This window comes from Hypoxylon trugodes (assembly GCF_022578975.1).
Source record: "Hypoxylon trugodes strain CBS 135444 unplaced genomic scaffold F4822scaffold_3, whole genome shotgun sequence".
NCBI lineage: Eukaryota > Fungi > Ascomycota > Sordariomycetes > Xylariales > Hypoxylaceae > Hypoxylon > Hypoxylon trugodes.
In genome coordinates, this window is record NW_026250018.1 from 1,563,944 (window position 1) to 1,582,998 (window position 19,055).

The window sequence follows — 19,055 nt, forward strand, 5'->3', positions numbered from 1 at the left end:
TGAACTTTTTTTCTTATCGATAGCGCCGATTAAAAACTCCCTACCAGCCTTCTGGGTTTCGCATGTATACTTTACCCCGCGATTCCAGGGTCCACAGCCAATCAAAATAAGCAAATGACATATAGTTCAAGCCACAGATTGAGGGACATAGCACAGCCACTTTCAATTAACGCCAAAACGCGTCGTCGTTCTTGCAAACGCGTCTCCCGTGAATCTCTTTTTAAGCCTTAGTTGTAACAAATCTTCACAATTCTATTCAAGGATGCTTATGATAAACCTTCAACATGACTGCCCTCGATGATATACCCGGAAATCTTCTCCGGAAGCCTTCGTAAGTCTGGGAATGTCTACAAATGGAAGCACTACACAAATACTAACATTTCATAGGGGCAAACCGGAAGATGAGCTTGAACGGGCACCTTCAAACTACAAACCACTACACTCCTTCAAGTTAGATAAGGAAAAGTCGTATCAGCAACAGTTTGCTGATATGTATTTCCTACGGCTAACCAAGATCAAACCCGCTGTGGAACAGCTCGCGGCTGCTGATTGGGAGGGCGCTGTCATTGGCGATGAGCCCGTGAAGAAGGTCGAGCGAGTGCTAGATATCCGACAGGGTGAGCTATGTTGGGTATCGGGAACCGTCTACATGGATATGTCCCTAAAACCCAATATTCTCGAGGATGTCTCCAAAGATGTATGTCATTTTCTAGTCAGAATTCTGCTATATCGGACTTGATTTCCTGATATACGATATTTAGCGATGGCTCTCAGCACCCATATCGGATAAGAAATACTACTCAGAAGACGGTACCGACGCCGTCACCCTCGAAGACGAGTCCGGTCGTATACGTCTCGTAGGCGACGCCCTAAATTCCGTGATCCTCGTCACCGGGTGCATCATCGCTGTTATGGGCACCGAGAATGTAAACGGCGAGCTCGAAGTAATCGACCTAAAATTCCCCGACCTTCCCCCACAACCCGACCGCTGGGCCCTCTCTAAACCCATAACTACAAACGGTAGCTCCAAGAACGCTAAAGTGAAGAAAGACGAAGACTCCGAAATGACAGACTCTCAATCCCGCGGCAGCGGTAGCAAACTCGCCATCGTCTCCGGGCTGGGGTTTTCCGGAAACGATGCCTCGCACGCGATTGAACTCTCCCTCCTCCTCGAATACCTCCTCGGCGAATCCCTCGACCCGTCAGCGCAGCAAGAGCTGTCTCAAATAAGCAGATTGATCATCGCGGGGAATTCGATATCTTTAGAAGAGCGTCGGGCGACGGACGAAGATATGACGGAGAAGAAGGCGAATAAGAAATACGGATACGACAGCAGCGCATATAACGCTCTTCCCTCGCAGCTATTCGACGAGTTTTTGTCAACGCTGTTACCCACAATGCCGGTTACCCTGCTTCCAGGCGCTCAGGACCCGGCGAATACGAGTTATCCGCAGCAACCGATCCACCCGGCCATGTTTCCGCATTCGCGACCCTATACAATGCCACCCTCAACATCAAGTGATGCAACTGAGGGTTGGCTTGATACTGTGACGAATCCCTGGGAAGCCGAGGTCGAGGGATGGCGAGTACTGGGCACGGGAGGCCAAAATGTTGACGATATCTTCAAATACGTCGGTAGCGACGATCGCCTCGGCATGATGGAAGCCATGTGTCGGTGGCGGTGCTGCGCTCCGACGGCACCGGATACTCTATGTAAGCCTTACCCCTATTTCTTCCCAGACACAGCGCTAATCATATAATCTATAGGGAGTTACCCATTCCAAGATGACGACCCCTTCGTCATGCAAACATGCCCACATCTATACTTCGTCGGGTGCCAACCCGAATTCGGCACCAAAGTCGTCCAAGGCCCCGAGGGCCAAACCGTGCGATTAATCGCCGTACCGTCCTTCGCAGCTACCCAAGAATTGGTTCTGGTAGATACCGAGACCTTAGAAGTTTCAAAAGTCAAGATTACTGCAGGTTAAAACTGCAGCGAAAACTATGGTATATATAAAAGTAGCATAGCATAGGAGTTTAAATGGCCCCGGAAATAAAAGTTTGCGTCGATAGGCAACTTACGACTAACCTTGACAGGGGGGGAAGCTAGTTTTGAGCATCATAAGATGGAAATCATGGATTCTCGGCTGTTGACTCGTTGGGAGCAACGTGAGCGCAAAGATACCTATCTATCAAATAATACTGTTGGTTTGAAATCTACGCATGCAAGTAAAGCAATCAACAGCTATGCACAGCGCATATTGCCGTATGTGTATGAAGTCCCTCATAATCAAATCAATCACTCTCAGCAGTCCTGAAAGTCTTCATCCCCCTTTAGCCCCTCAAGCAATTCCCAGCACGGCCTCCAGAGTTCGGTGGAACTCTTCATCCCTTTCCTCGTAGCCTCCCATCTCTTGGTAATCTCTTTGATAATCTCTCTGGAAATCACCCTCTTGGTAACCTTCCTGCTCATATGCTCCTTCCTCTGCGTAGTCTTGTACAAAGAGTTGCTCCTCATCATCTTCTTCCGCATGCCCCAAGATAAGATCCTCAAAGGTTCCTTCGCCAAGATCCATGTCAAAGTCCTGTACCTCCGGCGCTTCACTGAACAGTGATGGTGGAGCCGGAGTGGGCGTGACTTCAGTCATATAGTCGGACGGTAACGATTGGGCCTCTGTTTCGTCAAGACGTCGCTCCCTTTCTTGTTTTCCGGCGTACTTCCAGTAATCTCCCATGTAGTTCGCTCCGGGTAGGCCAAGCGTTGCTAGCTCGTAGAGACGGACAGGAATATTGGATATTCTTGCCTTTGCTTTCTCAACTTGCCGTTGGAAATGCTCCATTGCACCCTCAGCATCGCTGCTAGCGATTTCGCCTCGCTTGTACGCCAGCTGTGCTTGTCTATATTTGTAGTAGTATCGAAGGTTAATCGTATGCTCGAATATATCGCCATCTTTATTCATAGCTAGGATGCGGATAAACTGTACGTTGAGACGAAGAAGTATCTTCCTAGTTCTAGAACTTTGATCAACGAATTTGAGAATTGGTACAGAATCAGGATGTTCAAGCCATCCAGACCCCTCGAGGTCTTCTAATCGGAATACAGGCAGATTGAGAGTCAGCGTATGAATGCTAGCTGTCTCGAAAAGGCCACCACCTGGAAGGAATTTCTGGATGGCGTTGGTAAACTTAGGGACATTATCGAGGTTAAGGCGGTTTGCGGGGACCTCGACTGTAATATGGCGAATCAAATGTCCATACTTATTGATGGGTACCATATAGTCCGCGAAAACGCGGTTCATAACTGGGTTGGTAGCAGCTAAATGAGTTGCTGGGTCGCGGATGTCGTATAGGAACGTATTCTCGCCGAATAGAATTCGAATTCCTTGCTTGTAAAGAAGTTTGCATGTGGAAAGGATGGTGAGATCTAGCTTAGGCTTAGAGCGAGGGTACACCCGTGACCAACCCCTAAACACACGGATATCATGAGGACAGATTAGGAGATATCTTAAGATCTCCTCGCGTATCTCTGCAGGCAGCATTCCGAATTGACCCATAGCCGCCATTGGATTCAGACAGAGATACGAAATCCCAATACCGAGGTCGAGGGGTGAAGGCGGTTGTTCGAGTTCCTTATCCTTTTCCCAAGGAGTGAGCATAGGACGTTTGATTCCATCTCTATCATCAAAAGCCATATTGGCAGACCGCTTGCGTGCTGTTTGGGTGAAGAGTAGGATAGCACGATCATCGTCGGGGTGGGTTGGAGCCTCGATTTTCGCTGCTTCCCGTTGAAGTCTACGCTTTTCTTGCTGGCGGGCAGCCTCCTTCTTTCTGGCTGTCTCTGCTCTTTTTGCGGCTCGTTTCGCTTGTGTAATAGCCTTAGATTGCTTAATCCTAGTGCGACGAGAGCCAGAAACACCCTCTCCGGCAGCTCTGGCCGCTCGAGGAGGCATGCTAATTACTGTTAGTAATTAAATCGCTTATGATAGTTGCAATCCCCGTATCAGTAATGAACTTACGTGTGAGATGTATTCCGTTTTCAGTTCTTAGTCGACTGGTTTGGGGGGATGGGTCTTGGGGAAGCTGGCGCCTCGGGGATGACGGTATGAAGATGGAATGAAAGGTCGGAAATGTTAGGTAGTCCCCACCGAAACACAATGATAACTGTATCGCCTTATGTAGAAGAGCAACTTATTCCCCTGGGAAAGGAGAGCGAGTCTCTAATATGATGCAGCTGATATGATTTGAAGATCGTTTCGATGACAATAGGGAATAGATAGGGGATATTAGTATTAATAAGACCAATATGAAGCATGAGATATCGAGGTATGAATATTTGAAGAAAGCTATAGGGAGTTCCCAGCTTTAAATAGGGTTAGAAGTGAAGCACGTAAGGAAAGGGGTAAGAGCGTAGGAACGACCACAGGAAAGTCAACAACCCCCTGAAGAAAGTTAACCTGACCTGAGATAGGTATAACAGTGGCAGGAGCGAAGTTCGATCTTACCCACACAATATCATCTGCCAATATCGTAGAAGGTACGATTCCGACTTACATATACATAGGTTAGGAATAGGTTGAACTCGATTCGCCAATTCCATATTAGACTCGCCTCTAAAACCTTTGATCCTGAGTGGCAGCTTCTACCCAGACACATGTGACTACATATTGATGGGCGTAGAGGGTCAATCCATGAATAGTAGGTATCCAAGAACAGCACGATGGGATATTCGTCCCAGCTTCGGTCACCTCCTATATCATATATCCAAGATACCCGAGATGTAAACCATTCTTTACCAACAAAACGCAGAACATATTAGGTAGATAAGGGTACTTGGTTCCTGAATACTCATGATATTCTGGTATTCTTCGATTGTCCCGAAATGTTCACAAATTATCATGTCTTCTTAACTTGTTGCAATAGCACACGGATTAGGTTTGACAGAATAATTGTTCTAATAAAATTTCTCACAATTTTGGTAGTATATAGTAACAGCCATACAATGGCGTGTTTGAATCCTGGAGAGTGAATATTGAAGATGTAGGGGATGTCCGGATACCTATGTGGGTCCATATGGGTGGGGTAGAGCAAACAGCTATCCGTGGATCCCTGGCGATAAGATAACGGTGCCTGTAACTTTTTTCTTTCCCTTCTAAACCTTCATTCATCGCGAGTTCCGCGAAGTCACCTTCAACTACCAATGTTAATACTGTACCGGCGTACCTTTACTCTTATTCGCCGGTCCCCCAATTCACACGTCTTTTTCCACTTCTCTTCCAGAACACCAAAAAATCCAACGTTTCGTCTACTTGACTCGCTCGAAATGGCTAAAGAGAGAGCGGAAAAAAAGAAGGCCGAAAAGGCCGCTGAGAAGAAGGTCTCCGAGGACAAAGTGAAGAAGCACAAGAAGGATAAGCCCGAAAAGAAGTCGAAAAGAGTCGAATCTTCGGACGTCTCCGATAGCGAACCTTCCCAATTGCAGGATCTAGGATTTCCAGAATTAGAGAATGCAATTAAGAGACAAAAGAAAGAGAAAAAGTCACCCAAGGTGGTAACACAGTCCATTTCCGCCCCCAAGAAGCAACAAGAAGAGTCCGATTCCGATTCCGATTCCGATTCTAGCAATGAGAGCGCCGCACCTCTCTTCGCAATTGACACGAACCCCACCCCCGTTGACCTTAACGCTATCCCCGCCCAGGCAGATGCCCCAGCAGATTATTACCCGCCTGGCACACAGCCACCCCCCAGCGGTCTCAAACGAAAAGTTCGCCGTCGCATACAATTGATCGAGAAGCAGCGTCCGAAGATCCAGCAAGAGATCGCTAAGAAGTATCCAGAGCTTAGCGACGCCGACAAGGAGGAAAAGGTGCAGCAAGCCTTGGAAAAGTGGACACAGAACTTTGACGACAAGGCGGCCGTTCGCGAAGCGAAGAAGCGCGAGCGCAAGGAGAAGGAGGCTAGACGCATCAAGAACAAGAAGGGCAAAGTACTTACGGGGCGCCGCCTCAAGGAGCGCACGAAGCAACTGAACAAGATGGAGAAAAAGGTTTCGAGGAAAGAGTCAGGCATTAGTGCATAGTCTTGCGTTGTATCTTTTCTCTTCGGAATGGGGTCTTCGAGGGCGTTGGAGGCGTAGAAACGATATTATACTTGCTTTAAGCAACATTCGCATGTTTTATGCCCTTTTCAGGCAGGCACCACAGGTAGTCTCAAGTCCATAGGCCTTTTGGAATGGACCAAATTATGCCAATTCGTCCACAGCTAGGTATCTAGGCAATCAAATATCAATTGGTCTCAACAACACCAAACGTAAACTTAGAAGAGACTGGTATTTTGGCGTGAAACTACACATCGTATACATGTTCCCGAACCATGATAACTCCAGTCCAGTATGCTCCAGTATATGCAAATCCGGCCGACCTACTCCATAAACCCGAGATTGATATCACGATTTCTTCTGCTCACTCGTCTTATCCTTGTATTTCTCCTTTCCCTCTCCATCATCCTTCTTCTTCCCACTCCAAACCTCCGAGATCTGATCAACAATCAACCCCCAATACCCCCCTCCACCCTCACTCAAAGCCTCCTTCTCCCGCTGTTCCCTCTTCTCCTTCCAATCATCCCCACTATCACCCATCCACACCTTCTCCAGCAACCCCCTATCCTCCTTATTCTTCCCCGTCCCTCCATCCTCCCTTTTCTTTCTTTGCTCCTCAATCATCCTCCTCTGCTCCACCGTCAACCCATCATTCGTAATTCCCTCTTGTAACAACCGCCTCCGTTCCCGCTCCGCGCGAAGCTTAATCTGTGTCTCACGCGCTTTCTCCGGTAACTCCGTCCCCGCGAAGGAACCGACCTGGTGTTGCAGGCGTTGAAAAGTAGAGGTCCCGCTGTAGTCGTAGACGAGTTGGTTTGTGCCCCAGAGCGCGGTGCCGCCTAGGATGAGGGTGCGCGCGTCGAGACGGCGGGGGGGGAGGAAGAGGGCGAGGAGGGCGAGGGGGGTTACGCCTAGGGCTACGTTGTGGATGTAGGGGTTTTGGTTCTGAGGGGGTTGTTGTTGTTGTGCTGGAGTTGGCGGTGGAGGGGTAGAGGGGGAGGAGGCGTTGGGTGACGCCATAATTGGTGGTTGTGGGTGGTGACCGATTGGTTGTGCGGGCGCGGGACGGGTCGAAGAGATGAGATGAAACGAAGTAGGGGATGTTTCGGGTCCAATTGCTAGAATACGGCGGATGTGTTTCGGATGTCTATTTCGATTTGCGATGGAATATATTCCGGTGCCCCGTAGATATTTCCTTGTTCCTCTGCCGTGTATACGGCGTATAGAGGATCGAATGGTGGACAGTAAAACAATGTTTCAATGGGCTCGACTTTTTTTTTCTGCAGGGGTAGATTGCTTAAGCTTAGTGGGTCATGCCTGCTGGAAGATCCCGAAAAGAAGGGAAGATCCACTTCGCGGGGCTATTGCTTCAATTGGTTTACAGCTTTATAGTGGCTTCTTATGGCGTAAACTCAATCTCAATTTGTATATATCTTTATAGTTAGTGATGGCGGCTTCTACGAGATCCAATCGAATAATAAGACATACATGAATTGACTGAGACAGCAATACTACATACCTATCCACGAGTAAATAGGATACGACAAAGAAAGGTGAAACTGCCTACAAGTTTGCCTAGTTTAGAGCCCGTTGATATCCATTCAACTATTTGATCGCGGTATCTTGCCGTGGTTTGATGAATTGTCCTACATCATCCACATATAGACGTCGGTGAACGGAGGACTGTCTAATGTTTCTGCGTATCTCGATTGCGATATGTGTCTTGGGTTTCATACATATGATATCAAACAAATATCGTCTATCCCGTGCCTAGGTAATTACTCATTCGGGATGCAGCAATATCACAAAGTACAATACCTTTTGGCATAGCCGCAACATGTATTCATTGTACTTGCGGGATATGGGGTTGTGTTACATTCGTAGATACGCGAATAGATAGCAATATTGACTGGATTGGGAGGTAGATGATGTAGTTTGTTGGCGAAAACAACATGCAACTATCGCAAGGCAGATTCTGAAAATTAAGTGATGGCGCGTCATGATGTGCACATGTGGTATATATGTGTCACTTATTCAATCCATCGTGACTGAAATCAAGGTTAAGCCTAATCTTCTCCGAGGCGACCGCATACCCTAGTATGCTCATTCCTCGGCCATGTCCGGAATGGCTGCTGCGCCTTGCTAAGCAAAACCTTAATCTACCTGCCGGCTCGGTGATCCACCGACCGTTCTACCGTTAACTTCCGCCTGTAAGGGCACAAAAAGTCGGTCACAGCTGCTTGGTGCCAAGGGCCTAAGCCAACCAAAATTCCACGGCAAAAAGTGGAGGCCCGCCATTGTTTCCTTCTGCTCCCACCACACTATTCATCTCCTCTAGGGCTAGCTCTTAGGTACCTGTAGGCTGCTAGTCACCTACATTAGCTACTACTGCACCGAACTTTTTAGCACATCATAGCGAAGAGGCTGAGTCGGAAATACGCATTAGGTATTCATCTTCCTCGGCTCCAAATCAACATCCTACAAGGGTAAGTTGAAGCTATCTCCGATGTCATCACAATAATTCTATGAGCATCTTCCATCATCGTACACGCATCGCTTCATTCTTTCCGGTCGTATACGCCGTATTAAATCTACCGAGCCAACCAGTTGGATCATTAATTCGTAGGCCGAAAGTCATTCTCTTTGTGTAAAGAGAATCCGTAAACCTTTACGTGGATTTATCGTCAAACATACCTGATCTCTTTCTGCCTAGGTAGGTAGGCAGCCGATGGTACTAGTGACGATGGCAGGCGATCGCATATCGCACCAATACTTGGAGTCGTGAGCCCTAAGATGTGTGGGCAGCTCTACCGGGATTGCACTACCGGGATTGCACTACCGGCGCATGGTCGATTGCATCTCAATGCAATACTATGTTGATAGCCTATCTGAGTCAGACCAAGAGAACCCTCTTAGCCACCCCCTACCTAGAAAATTATGTAGTGTGAGTCCCCCAGCATGTACAATAGGTACATTCGAAAGAGTATGTAAACGGAAACATTTCATGCGGGGTGTTCTAGTAGTGTACCTAAAGGGCCGAAACAGCGGATTTAGTGGCGTCGTCTAGTGGTACACAACAGCGCATAGGGAATGCTACCGCATCATGTCGACAAATTCATAGAACTCAGAATGCTTGTGTTGTCCCTCGCCAGTAAACAACATGCCCGCGGACCGTTGAACCACAAGAGTTACGAATATTCTCGCATCATCTTTTAAGACCTACATGCCTGTTAGCTATAATTTTGCGATGTTACACTGCGAATTTGAATACGTGGGGGCCTAGGTACGCGATAGTTGTCCGTGTCCATGGTTAACCATCGGAACTTTGTCGCTCGCGCCGAGGTCATCTAAAATAATTAAGTGACATTATTCTAAGCCCTAAGAAAGCGATGCCACGATGTTAATGGAGGGCGATTTCAAAAGTTGGTATCGTTTATTGGTTGATTGATAGATAAATAGGTGACTTTGATACGGCTAATCGAAAGACTGTCGGTAGAAAATCTAGAACAAGATGGTTCGATAGATACCTGGATACACTCCGCACTTTGGTTAACGGAACGGTGTCGGTTGATAAGTACTAGTCGGGCCAGCCATTCGGCCGACGGTCCATTTCAATGTAGAATTGACCCTCGAAACCTGCGATTCCCAAACAGTTGGGGCCTACCTGCTTCCTTGGCATTATTTTGGTTGGAGAAGTGGTATGAATCATTGTACAGCAATCACTACCCAATCCCCATGGCACGGCCATGTGGCTGGAGCACTGTCCAATTCGTCGCATCCCTCGGGAAGGTAATGTTGCATGGGACGTAAGAATTGGTGATTAGTCGAAGTGTGTCGATCTGGTAGTCTAAGTAGATGGCGGCCTCCCCCTGGTGCGTTTTGGGACTAATGCAGTCGTGTGTAGGGGATTCGAACAAATCAAAATACCTAGCTAGGTTACACTATAGGGCTGACGGATCAAGAATGAGGAAGATGGACCAGATCTATTTCCTGGATTCTCTGTATTGGTTATTGGTTATTGGGTGTGGTATATTAGACGTTATTCATAACGTGCATGTGCGATTCTTGGCAACGACGGATTTGGTGGAGCACCATTGGTCTGAGAGTTACCAGAGTTTCTCGTAGGGCTGAATTGGTGGGTACGTGTATAGTACCTTGGGCACTTGGGCAGAACCGAATCATTGTCGGAGCTCTTGAATAAAAATAAATAAAAAACTTTTCGATAGGCGTAACGGCGGCTCGGTTCCGTTAGCGAATTTGTGATATCGGAATGTCCTAAGACGTTTAGTATATAGCAGTGATCATCCAATACGTTGTAGTGTCAATTACCTAACCGGAGCTGGTTTGCTTACGAAATTACCGGGCGGCTAACACAAGAGGGTCTAGAATATGTTAATTAGATCAGACAAAGAAGTGGGATGATGATGATCCCCGAGAGGGACCCCGGCATATAGTAAGATCGAAGTCCTTAGCTATCCTAAGCATCCTCTAGTGTATAGCAGAATTGAGGGAGTTCGATATGCGATGTTAGAAGATGATGGTAAGATTGCATCTAGTGTGTTTGGGGAAAGAAAGAAAATACTAGAGGACAGAGTAAATAATTCGGTGGAATCCGAGTAGTCGCATAACCCCTGTCTACATGTGGGAACAGTTACAACGGAAGGAACAAAGGATCGAACTTCAGATATCTAAGCCTAAAGTTAAATGCTTCCTAACTAAAAGAAGGAGCATTCGATCCCTCCCGAAAGTTTATCAGCTGAAGATCGCCAACGTCCGGTACCTGACACCTCCCTGTTAGATATTCAATGTTCATAACGACTTCAACTTACGGCTTGCCGAATGACGCATTCGGGGGCTTTAAAGCGTTGTACCATATCACAAGAGTCGGATACGAAAGAGAGTAAAGTAGTTGGTGACACCAGCATTAAAATGCGTTAGCTAGGTACGACTAGAATCTGAGTTTCCTAGATGGAATTGAGGGAGAAATAAAATCCTTTATTACGAAGCAATCAATCAAATCCCACCTTCAGCCAGCCGCCTTTCAGCCAAGCTATGTTGTGATATCGGAATTGGGAAAACTTAGATAATTCACTCACCACTTACCTGCTGACATATACCTACATATGTGTATTTTCGGTACGAAGCCTACCTACATCCGCATGTATATATCTATTCAATTATGATATTCCTAAGAGAGAAAAAACCTATAGGGGGTATGATTCAAATCGGCACTTACAAGGGATGCCTACATGTAATTGTCTTGTGCATTGGAACGCCTTCTTACAGGTGCACTTACCGAGCACCAATACCGGTAAGTCAATGACTAGAGGTACGTAGAGGTTATTGTGTAACACGAGATGGATACCTGTCTGTATACATCATGCATGTCTAAACTATGTAAATCTGTACCGAGGTAGGTATCTTAACAAGCTTTGAAGCCTACATCGATGTGCAGATGCATAGAGTTTAGTACAGCATTTGACATATCGCACTCTGAACTATATTACTGCGGGTACTTACTATCTACGTACATCATACCCATGCATGCCTGTCTGGGCCAATATGTATATGCAGGGTACATTATGTATGTAGGTCATTGGTCGCCTTCCTAGGCGTTCGCTCTCCCGTACTATACCACATAGGAGGTAGCGGAAAGGTATATACATAAGCCGTGCCGCAATCTAAGCCCCCAACTTTTCCCATCCGGATCACCCTACTACTACTACCCTGCTGCCCTGCTAAGAACCCAGGACCTGCTGCCAGTCCCCCATAAACCCCTGCCCCTCCAACTGATAATAGTTGGCATAGTAAAACTACAAAATAACCATCCCATCCGCCGCCGTCAGATCGTACAAGACGCCCGAAAACCTCAAAGGAAGCAAACATCGCTTTCCCCTTCCCTTCCTTCCAATCCCATATCGCGCATTTCTTTTCCTTATTCCCTCCCTCGGTATTCTCAATCTTGTCTTTTTCTTCCCGCTGGTCATACAAAAGGAATTGTTTGATACCCCTTTACACAAGACGAGTCTGCTTGGTCAACTCGAAAAAAAAGTGTACATATTTTGTTAATCTCGGCATCTTCGCCACATTTGCTTTATCCGTTCCTACGTACACAAGACCGGTCAGTTAATCCCAGCCTCTGCTTATTTGAACTACCTGAGCTCAACAATTGCCAGTTTACTTATTTCCGAGTCCAAGCGAGCGCTCAAATATATGAATTAAAGGGACAGAAAAAAAAGGAGCGTCTTCATTTCCACCCGCTAGTCGCATTATAGATTTGAATTGGCTCCTCTCTGCTTGAGCTTTTGTCATGAAAATAATCATACTGGGTCTCACTCTGTAATGATTGAAAGTCCGTAAATATGATGAGCACAAGCAACCCTTCGCATGCGCATGCTGTATCAGCAGCTCAATCACGACCAAGGAGAGTCCGTACTAGCAAACCAAAGGTCAAGACAGGCTGCAACAATTGCAAGTACGTACTTATTATTTTTAACTAGTTCATGAAGTGATGCCATTCCCCGTCCACATTGTCGCTGAGGATACCGCAGCCGCGATGCTAATAATTGCGCCGCAACTCACAGGCAACGGCGTATAAAATGCGACGAATTGCGACCAAGCTGTACTAATTGCCGTCGCTCCAAGAAAGAATGCTCTGGTTATCCACCTCCACCACGAGCCAAAGTCTTTGAAGAGGTTAGGATTGCGCCCAAACCCGGTGCCGGACATATTTCCCCGATTTCACCAGCGAATGACTCTGGCCGGCTCCTCCGGCCCCAATCTCTTCCGCGGCCAGATGTTGCGCGGTTAGAACCCCATCAAGTGCCTGCAAGACGTCTCACACCTCCACAAACGCCGATAGAAAGCTCATCGTTGACCATTCATCGACCATCCATGCTCTCTTTTGACCTTAACGAAGGCCCGTATTTCCAACTCTTCAGAGAACGCACAGCTAGCGAACTGTCGGGATTTTTCGACTCCTCTTTCTGGACCCGAAGTGTCCTACAAGAATGTCACTCGGAAGAAGCCATTCGGCATTCCGTCGTCGCCCTAGGTGCTCTTTACAAGACACTAGAAAAAATGTCGGAATCACCACCAAGTTCACCATCTGCTGTCGTGGATGTATCAGATAATGCGTTCCGACATTGGGGGGTCGCTTTCAAAAGTTATTCCTCGGCATTGGCATCCATGAGGACATCGACTTCTCAAGATCAAAAGTCGCAACGGATAAGCCTCATGGCAACTGTTTTATTAGCTTGCTTTGATTCCTTCATTGGGGACCATACGCAGGCGATTACACAAATTCAAAGCGGCCTCCGACTCCTAGAGACGTTGCGCGCCCAGCGTAGAAACGCCTTCCTCCCCAAACTCGAGGAACCGGTTGAACGAGACCTGGTCCAGATGTTCACCCGCCTAGCAATTCAAGCCAAGTCTTATGACATGGCTTTCCATTTCCCCGAACCAAACGTCATACGCCTCTCTCCTCAAGATACCAACGACCATCTTGCGTCCCCCTCTTCAGATGGGGCGTCGCCGATGTCGACAATCCAAGCACAGCTACCAGAAATATTCCAGTCTCTATTTGATGCGAGATTGGCATGGGATAACCTATGCGAGCAAATGATGCGATTTAATGAAAATATGTTCACATTTACCACTTCGATGAGTCCCATGGGCGTGCTTCCAAATTCGCTGAAACAGTACGGCACTGGGTTCGGTGAAAAGTTGACTGCCTGGTCCAAGGCTTTTGACCCGATACTGATGTCTCGTTCAGCACCTGCAAAGAGCAGCCAGGAGAAGACAGCAATTGCTGTACTCAAAATGAACCAGATTATGGGTGAAATCCTATTTTATATGACATTTAGTGATACCGAGCTCCAATTCGACGCATACGTGCCACACTTCAAACAAATCGTCACCTTGGCCATGGAAGTGGTAGGAGACGAAGAGCGCAGGGCCGCCGCAAAACGGTGCCCAAATCCGCAATTTTGCCACCACCAACCTATCCACGCAGATGTTTTTGGCGGTGGGCAAAACACAGCTCGACATATTAAACCAAGTTTTAGCGCCGATTTGGGTATCGTACCTCCGCTTTTTGTCGTTGCTACGAAGTGTCGAGAACCGATGACGAGGCTCCAAGCAATCCAGCTCTTGCAAACCAGCTCACGGAGGGAAGGTATGTGGGATAGCGAACTCGCAGCTCGTATAGGCAAGTGGGTTATGGAGATAGAAGAAGAAGATGATGGTACCGATGACTTGGGACGCCCTACATCTAGTTCAACTGATGCAATGGGCTTTTCCACAGGAAGTCCCAGCAACCGATCGACTAGTTCACCTGTCTTTGGAGACGATGTTCCCCTCGGTCCCGGCGGCAACGCTCGTTGGGGTGGCCGGGGGGAGAGCGTCCCATTCTCGCCTTTTAGCAGGAGAACTATACCGGAAGAGAAGCGTGTTATGGTGCGGTCCGTTGAGTTTGATCTTCGTGACCATGTAGCAACGATCACATGTGGCACACGAGGGTTAATCCCCGGCATGCGGGACCCACGGACACGCAACACTACCATTCGTTGGTGATTCCTTGCTCCGCGGTTTGATTTCTCACGATAATGCCACAAAATAATTAAAAAGCTGGTCTAGTTGGTGTGTAATTACACCCCCCACCACCCTAGATGGGATTCACTTCGATTTGAACATTTTGGATTTACCTGGCAGGGCCGTCATTAAAATCTATAAAGCTGGCTATGAGAAAAAGTGTAACGAATAATGTTGGGAATTGGAGGCAATAAAGAGAAGAAAAAAACGATAACGTTTCTCAGGTATGAATGTTTTATTATATCACTGATGCAATAGTTTGGACCCAACCCGCTGGGGGGCTCCCTTTGAATGTTTAGGTAGCGACCTATGATACCATTAAGAAGAACAGAGTTGTTGGTGATAGTATAACGCGGTATTTCTTGCCTTGTGAAGAATGACAATGTGCCAAGAGGCGGGATATGTTACCTGATTCGTTTTTATTTGGCATATGATTCAATCCGGATCCCCGTGAAGATCATCGTGCCGTCTTGCATAAACGATGAATCAGTGCCCAAAAATATAGAGGACTAGATGACGCCGGAGTTAACAAGGACCTCGATGGCAAACGGAGTTGTAAGGACATAAGCCATTCTTGGTGTTTGTCAGGCAGCGATCTGAAGTCGTCATCTAGATGATGTTACGTCCAGGTCAAAAATGAATCAACTGAATGACGGATATCATTTAGTAAATGATCGATCCTATTATGATACTCAATTATACATTCCATTTTGATATTATTTTATATAGATAAATATAATTCGAGAATATTATAATGTTCACTGTTGCTTTAGTATTACGTCTCTTGTTACATGTAACTATTGCAAACCACAACTGAATAGTATAGTGACCTACTTAGGTACCTGGGCTAACCGAATTAGTCGTCGTTGTGGGCCTATCCCACGCATCGCCCAGCGGCTCAGCATCTGCTACTTCCGTTTCGTCTTCAACATTATTATCACGAGACTCCTCCATACCTCCTTTTTATTAAATATAAGAGAATTCGCAGCTGGAACTAAGGCATTTTTCAGGCGTCTCACATAACATATTTTGCGCATTTTATGCACTTTGTGGACTTCACGCACAGAAGACACCGGGGAAGAACAAGAATAAACGACGAAATCATGCAGAGCGACAGCCCCAATGGTTCGGGCAGTAGCGGCGCTGAGCAGCCGCCAGCTGAGGCCTCAATAGGAAATGGCCCCTCGAAGCGGACACGAGTCCTGTTGAGCTGCGCGCCGTGCCGTAACTCTAAGCTAAAATGCGACCGGGCTACGCCGTGCGGTCAGTGCCTCCGGAAAGGCAAGCCGGATAATTGTCTCTATGCGCCTCGACCCGAGAAGAAGAGGCCGGCTAAGAGTATGGCTGCGCGTTTGAAGAGGCTTGAAGGAAGTATGTATACTGTTTATCTGAAGCGACATATGTTTCCATATGTTTCACGTTACGAATTTAAGAATAAATTTACTAAATGGAATCGTAGTGGTCCGTGGGATGATCGACTTGGATACTTCTATACAAATGCCACCCGTGGATAATCTGACGAAACAGGGGCAAAGTGCTGGTCTCCTGGTTCAGAGTGAGAAAGCTACGAGTTACATTGGGGCTACACACTCTATGGCCATCCTAGAGGACGTAAGTACTTCACGGTGTTACACGAGAGTACCCGTTGGCGAATGAGTAACTGAATATGTACCCAGATTGAGGATCTCAAGAGCTACTTCGAAGATGCGGATGAAGACGATGAAGAGGCCGAAAATCCGCACGAAAACATCGGACCACCTGAGTTGCTCTTAAATTCACGAGGAGTTCCCAGGAATAAAGAAGGGTTACTCGCTCTCCTCCCAGATAAACCTGTTGTTATTCGGCTTATGAATCGCTACTTCAATTCAAACAGCCCTTCTCAACGTAGGTCACTCCTAAATACATTTCATTCCTCTATCTAGACTTATGCTCCGTCGTGATCTTATTGCTCACTTTTGAAAAAGATATCGTTCATGTTCCTACATTCTTAAAGGAGTATAACGATTTCTGTAAAGACCCCGCTGGGACATCTTTACACTGGATAGCGTTGCTCTATATGATATTAGCACTCGGCGTCTTTTTCTCCTCGTTTAGCGCGCCGCATGAACTGGTAAAAGATTCCAATATGCCAGCAATGGACAGGTTCAAACAATACAGGGGTGCTTGCGGATGGGCTCTGATATGGGGCAAATATTCCCAACCAAGTCATTACACCATACAAGCATTTTTGCTATATCTTGAAGGGGATTTCGTTACCAATCGCGAAAACCGGATGAACTGCTATTTACTCTCCGCTGTCCTACTCAGGCTCATGCTAAAGATGGGCCTCCATCGCGACCCTAGCAAATTGCCAAACATTACCCCTTATCACGGCGAGATGCGACGACGCATTTGGAATCTGGCAATCCAGCTCGACCTACTCATTTCATTTAACCTAGGACTCCCCTGTATGACACATGCTATCGAGAGTGATACGGAACTCCCAACACATCTTATGGATTCGGATTTCGATAAAGACACTAAGGTGTTACCACCAGCTCGCCCTAGCTCAGAATACACACCGCTCACCTACCCGATTAACAAAGCGGCCGTAAGCCGCGCATTCTTCTTGGTCGTCCAGCAAGCGCATGCTCTAAGTATCCCGACGTATTCGGAGGTGATGAAAATCGATGCGCGCATCCAAGAAGCATGGGAGAAGGTACCCGAAATCATGAAGATGAGACCAATGGATGAAAGCGTGATGGATCCACCTATTCTGGTTTTCCAGCGGTTTGGTCTAGTATCAATACACCTGAAAAGTCGTTGCATCCTTCACCGACGGTATCTCGTCGACGCCGAGCCAAAGAGGGAACACGACTTCTCCCGCAAGACGTGCCTGGACGCAGCGTTGGGTTTGCTCGAATACCAGAAGACAATGCACGAAGCCTCTCGGCCCGGTGGCATGCTGAGCCAAAATGGTTGGTTCGTCGCTGCACCTATCCATGACTTCCTCTTAGCAGATATGGTTGTGGCTCTAGTGATTCAGAACGACAAATACTGGGAGACGGACGGAGAGTTCAATTGGATTGCTCGATGCATGCCGACAATTACTAGAGAAGGCCTTTTCCATGATCTCAAGACATCGTATACTATCTGGGGGGCCGTTTCAGGTGAGCTACCAGAATTCAAGAAAGCGGAAGAGGCTATGGGCACCATGATCCGCAGAATTGAAAGGCAGCTTGGGTTTGGTACCGAGGATATTGAGATGTCTAGCGAAAGGACGAACGGAAGTGGTGAAACAGCATCAATGGCAAACTTGTCGATTGGTTACAGTGGGCCTTCGACGGCATCCAGCAGCAATGAACCCACGGCAGAAGATTTCGCAGGTTTCAACATGGCAGGGCCGAATATGATCATGCCCGATGCTATCCCTGACCAAATGGGTTCAGACGGCCCTTGGGCGGCGCAAGACGGTTACGGCTGGGTGAGTTATTTCCAATGCTGTTTTTCGTCCGAATCGCATGATAATTGCTAACAATCCTACCTACGTGAAATAGAACTATTTTGACGCCATGGCGCATAGTGGCCAATTTATGGAGCCGACCACGCGGGTGACCCGAGAGGCTTGGGCGGATGAGAAGACGATGGAAGGCTTCACGCATTTCTTGGGTTCCGATCCATGGAATTTCGCCCCATCTTGATAGTCCAATGCAAGCAATCGGTTTTTCGATAGAAACCCTGGCGTTCCCCGGACATTCGCTCCTGAAAACAACCTGTTCAGCGTCATTTTTTTGCAATATACCGCAAAATGCGAAACCAAATCTTCTACCGCCAACACAGACATACAGGTTCGTTCAATGACACATGAATTCTTGAATCCACAGCCGTGATAGCCGTATGAATTCCCAGGGTTGTTGAGACCAGCGGAAACGGCCGATCCGCCTTTGATAAGGTATCAAGCCGTCAGGGTTACAGATTCGTAGCAACCCAGCTTTTCCAAAGCGAGAAATCCTGGGCTGACCATTAGAGGGTGTGGAGAAGTTCAAACAGGACCATGAGCGATTCGCGGGGTATTCTTTTCAACCCCGCATAATCGCTTATTGGTTGGCCCTGCGAGGTTGATGCTGTCTCGTGGGTTTCTCGATTCTCGCGAACGCTATACACTTTTTGGTGTTGGTTCCATATTCCCATCTTAACCCAAAAAGAAACAGCGTTAACAAAGCGGGTGACGACTTCATAAAACTACTGAGACCAGTTAAGAAGAAAAAAATTAAGTAGTGCGCCCGCGGAAATGCTGGTTCAGCCTAGGAGGGGGCATCCTTGGCGCTAGAATGGCCTCGCTGAGATGATGACGGCAATGTGGTGATTGAGCCTCCAAGAAGGATGTTCG

General features: G+C 47.2%; 6 protein-coding genes across 6 annotated transcripts; 4 read left to right on the forward strand and 2 right to left on the reverse strand.

The window, feature by feature from the left end:
• The first annotated feature begins 205 nt into the window (after positions 1-205).
• Positions 206-2,165, forward strand: F4822DRAFT_168193 (DNA polymerase alpha/epsilon subunit B-domain-containing protein). The gene is made up of 4 exons (XM_051453251.1): positions 206-331; positions 388-697; positions 762-1,713; positions 1,768-2,165. Exons 1-4 carry the CDS (start codon positions 285-287, stop codon positions 1,986-1,988), a joined length of 1,530 nt encoding a protein of 509 aa, XP_051316738.1. The 5' UTR covers positions 206-284; the 3' UTR covers positions 1,989-2,165.
• Positions 2,166-2,330: 165 nt separating this feature from the next.
• On the reverse strand, positions 2,331-4,606 carry F4822DRAFT_168188 (uncharacterized protein). The gene is made up of 2 exons (XM_051453250.1): positions 4,017-4,606; positions 2,331-3,951 (listed from the first exon to the last, which is right to left on the reverse strand). The coding sequence occupies exon 2, from the start codon at positions 3,948-3,950 to the stop codon at positions 2,343-2,345; it is 1,608 nt and encodes a 535-aa protein (XP_051316739.1). The 5' UTR covers position 3,951; positions 4,017-4,606; the 3' UTR covers positions 2,331-2,342.
• Positions 4,607-5,320: 714 nt separating this feature from the next.
• Positions 5,321-6,076, forward strand: F4822DRAFT_426819 (uncharacterized protein; the record flags this gene model as incomplete). The annotated part of the gene is made up of 1 exon (XM_051460632.1): positions 5,321-6,076. One exon carries the CDS (start codon positions 5,321-5,323, stop codon positions 6,074-6,076), a length of 756 nt encoding a protein of 251 aa, XP_051316740.1.
• Positions 6,077-6,300: 224 nt separating this feature from the next.
• Positions 6,301-7,374, reverse strand: F4822DRAFT_395000 (uncharacterized protein). The gene has a single exon (XM_051457404.1). The coding sequence runs from the start codon at positions 7,112-7,114 to the stop codon at positions 6,443-6,445; it is 672 nt and encodes a 223-aa protein (XP_051316741.1). The 5' UTR covers positions 7,115-7,374; the 3' UTR covers positions 6,301-6,442.
• A 4,431-nt stretch (positions 7,375-11,805) lies between these two features.
• Positions 11,806-15,416, forward strand: F4822DRAFT_395003 (uncharacterized protein). The gene is made up of 2 exons (XM_051457405.1): positions 11,806-12,569; positions 12,679-15,416. Exons 1-2 carry the CDS (start codon positions 12,457-12,459, stop codon positions 14,666-14,668), a joined length of 2,103 nt encoding a protein of 700 aa, XP_051316742.1. The 5' UTR covers positions 11,806-12,456; the 3' UTR covers positions 14,669-15,416.
• A 373-nt stretch (positions 15,417-15,789) lies between these two features.
• F4822DRAFT_426822 (fungal-specific transcription factor domain-containing protein) lies at positions 15,790-18,366 on the forward strand (the record flags this gene model as incomplete). The annotated part of the gene is made up of 5 exons (XM_051460633.1): positions 15,790-16,057; positions 16,146-16,297; positions 16,363-16,570; positions 16,651-18,149; positions 18,223-18,366. The coding sequence occupies 5 exons, from the start codon at positions 15,790-15,792 to the stop codon at positions 18,364-18,366; spliced, it is 2,271 nt and encodes a 756-aa protein (XP_051316743.1).
• Positions 18,367-19,055: the final 689 nt, after the last annotated feature.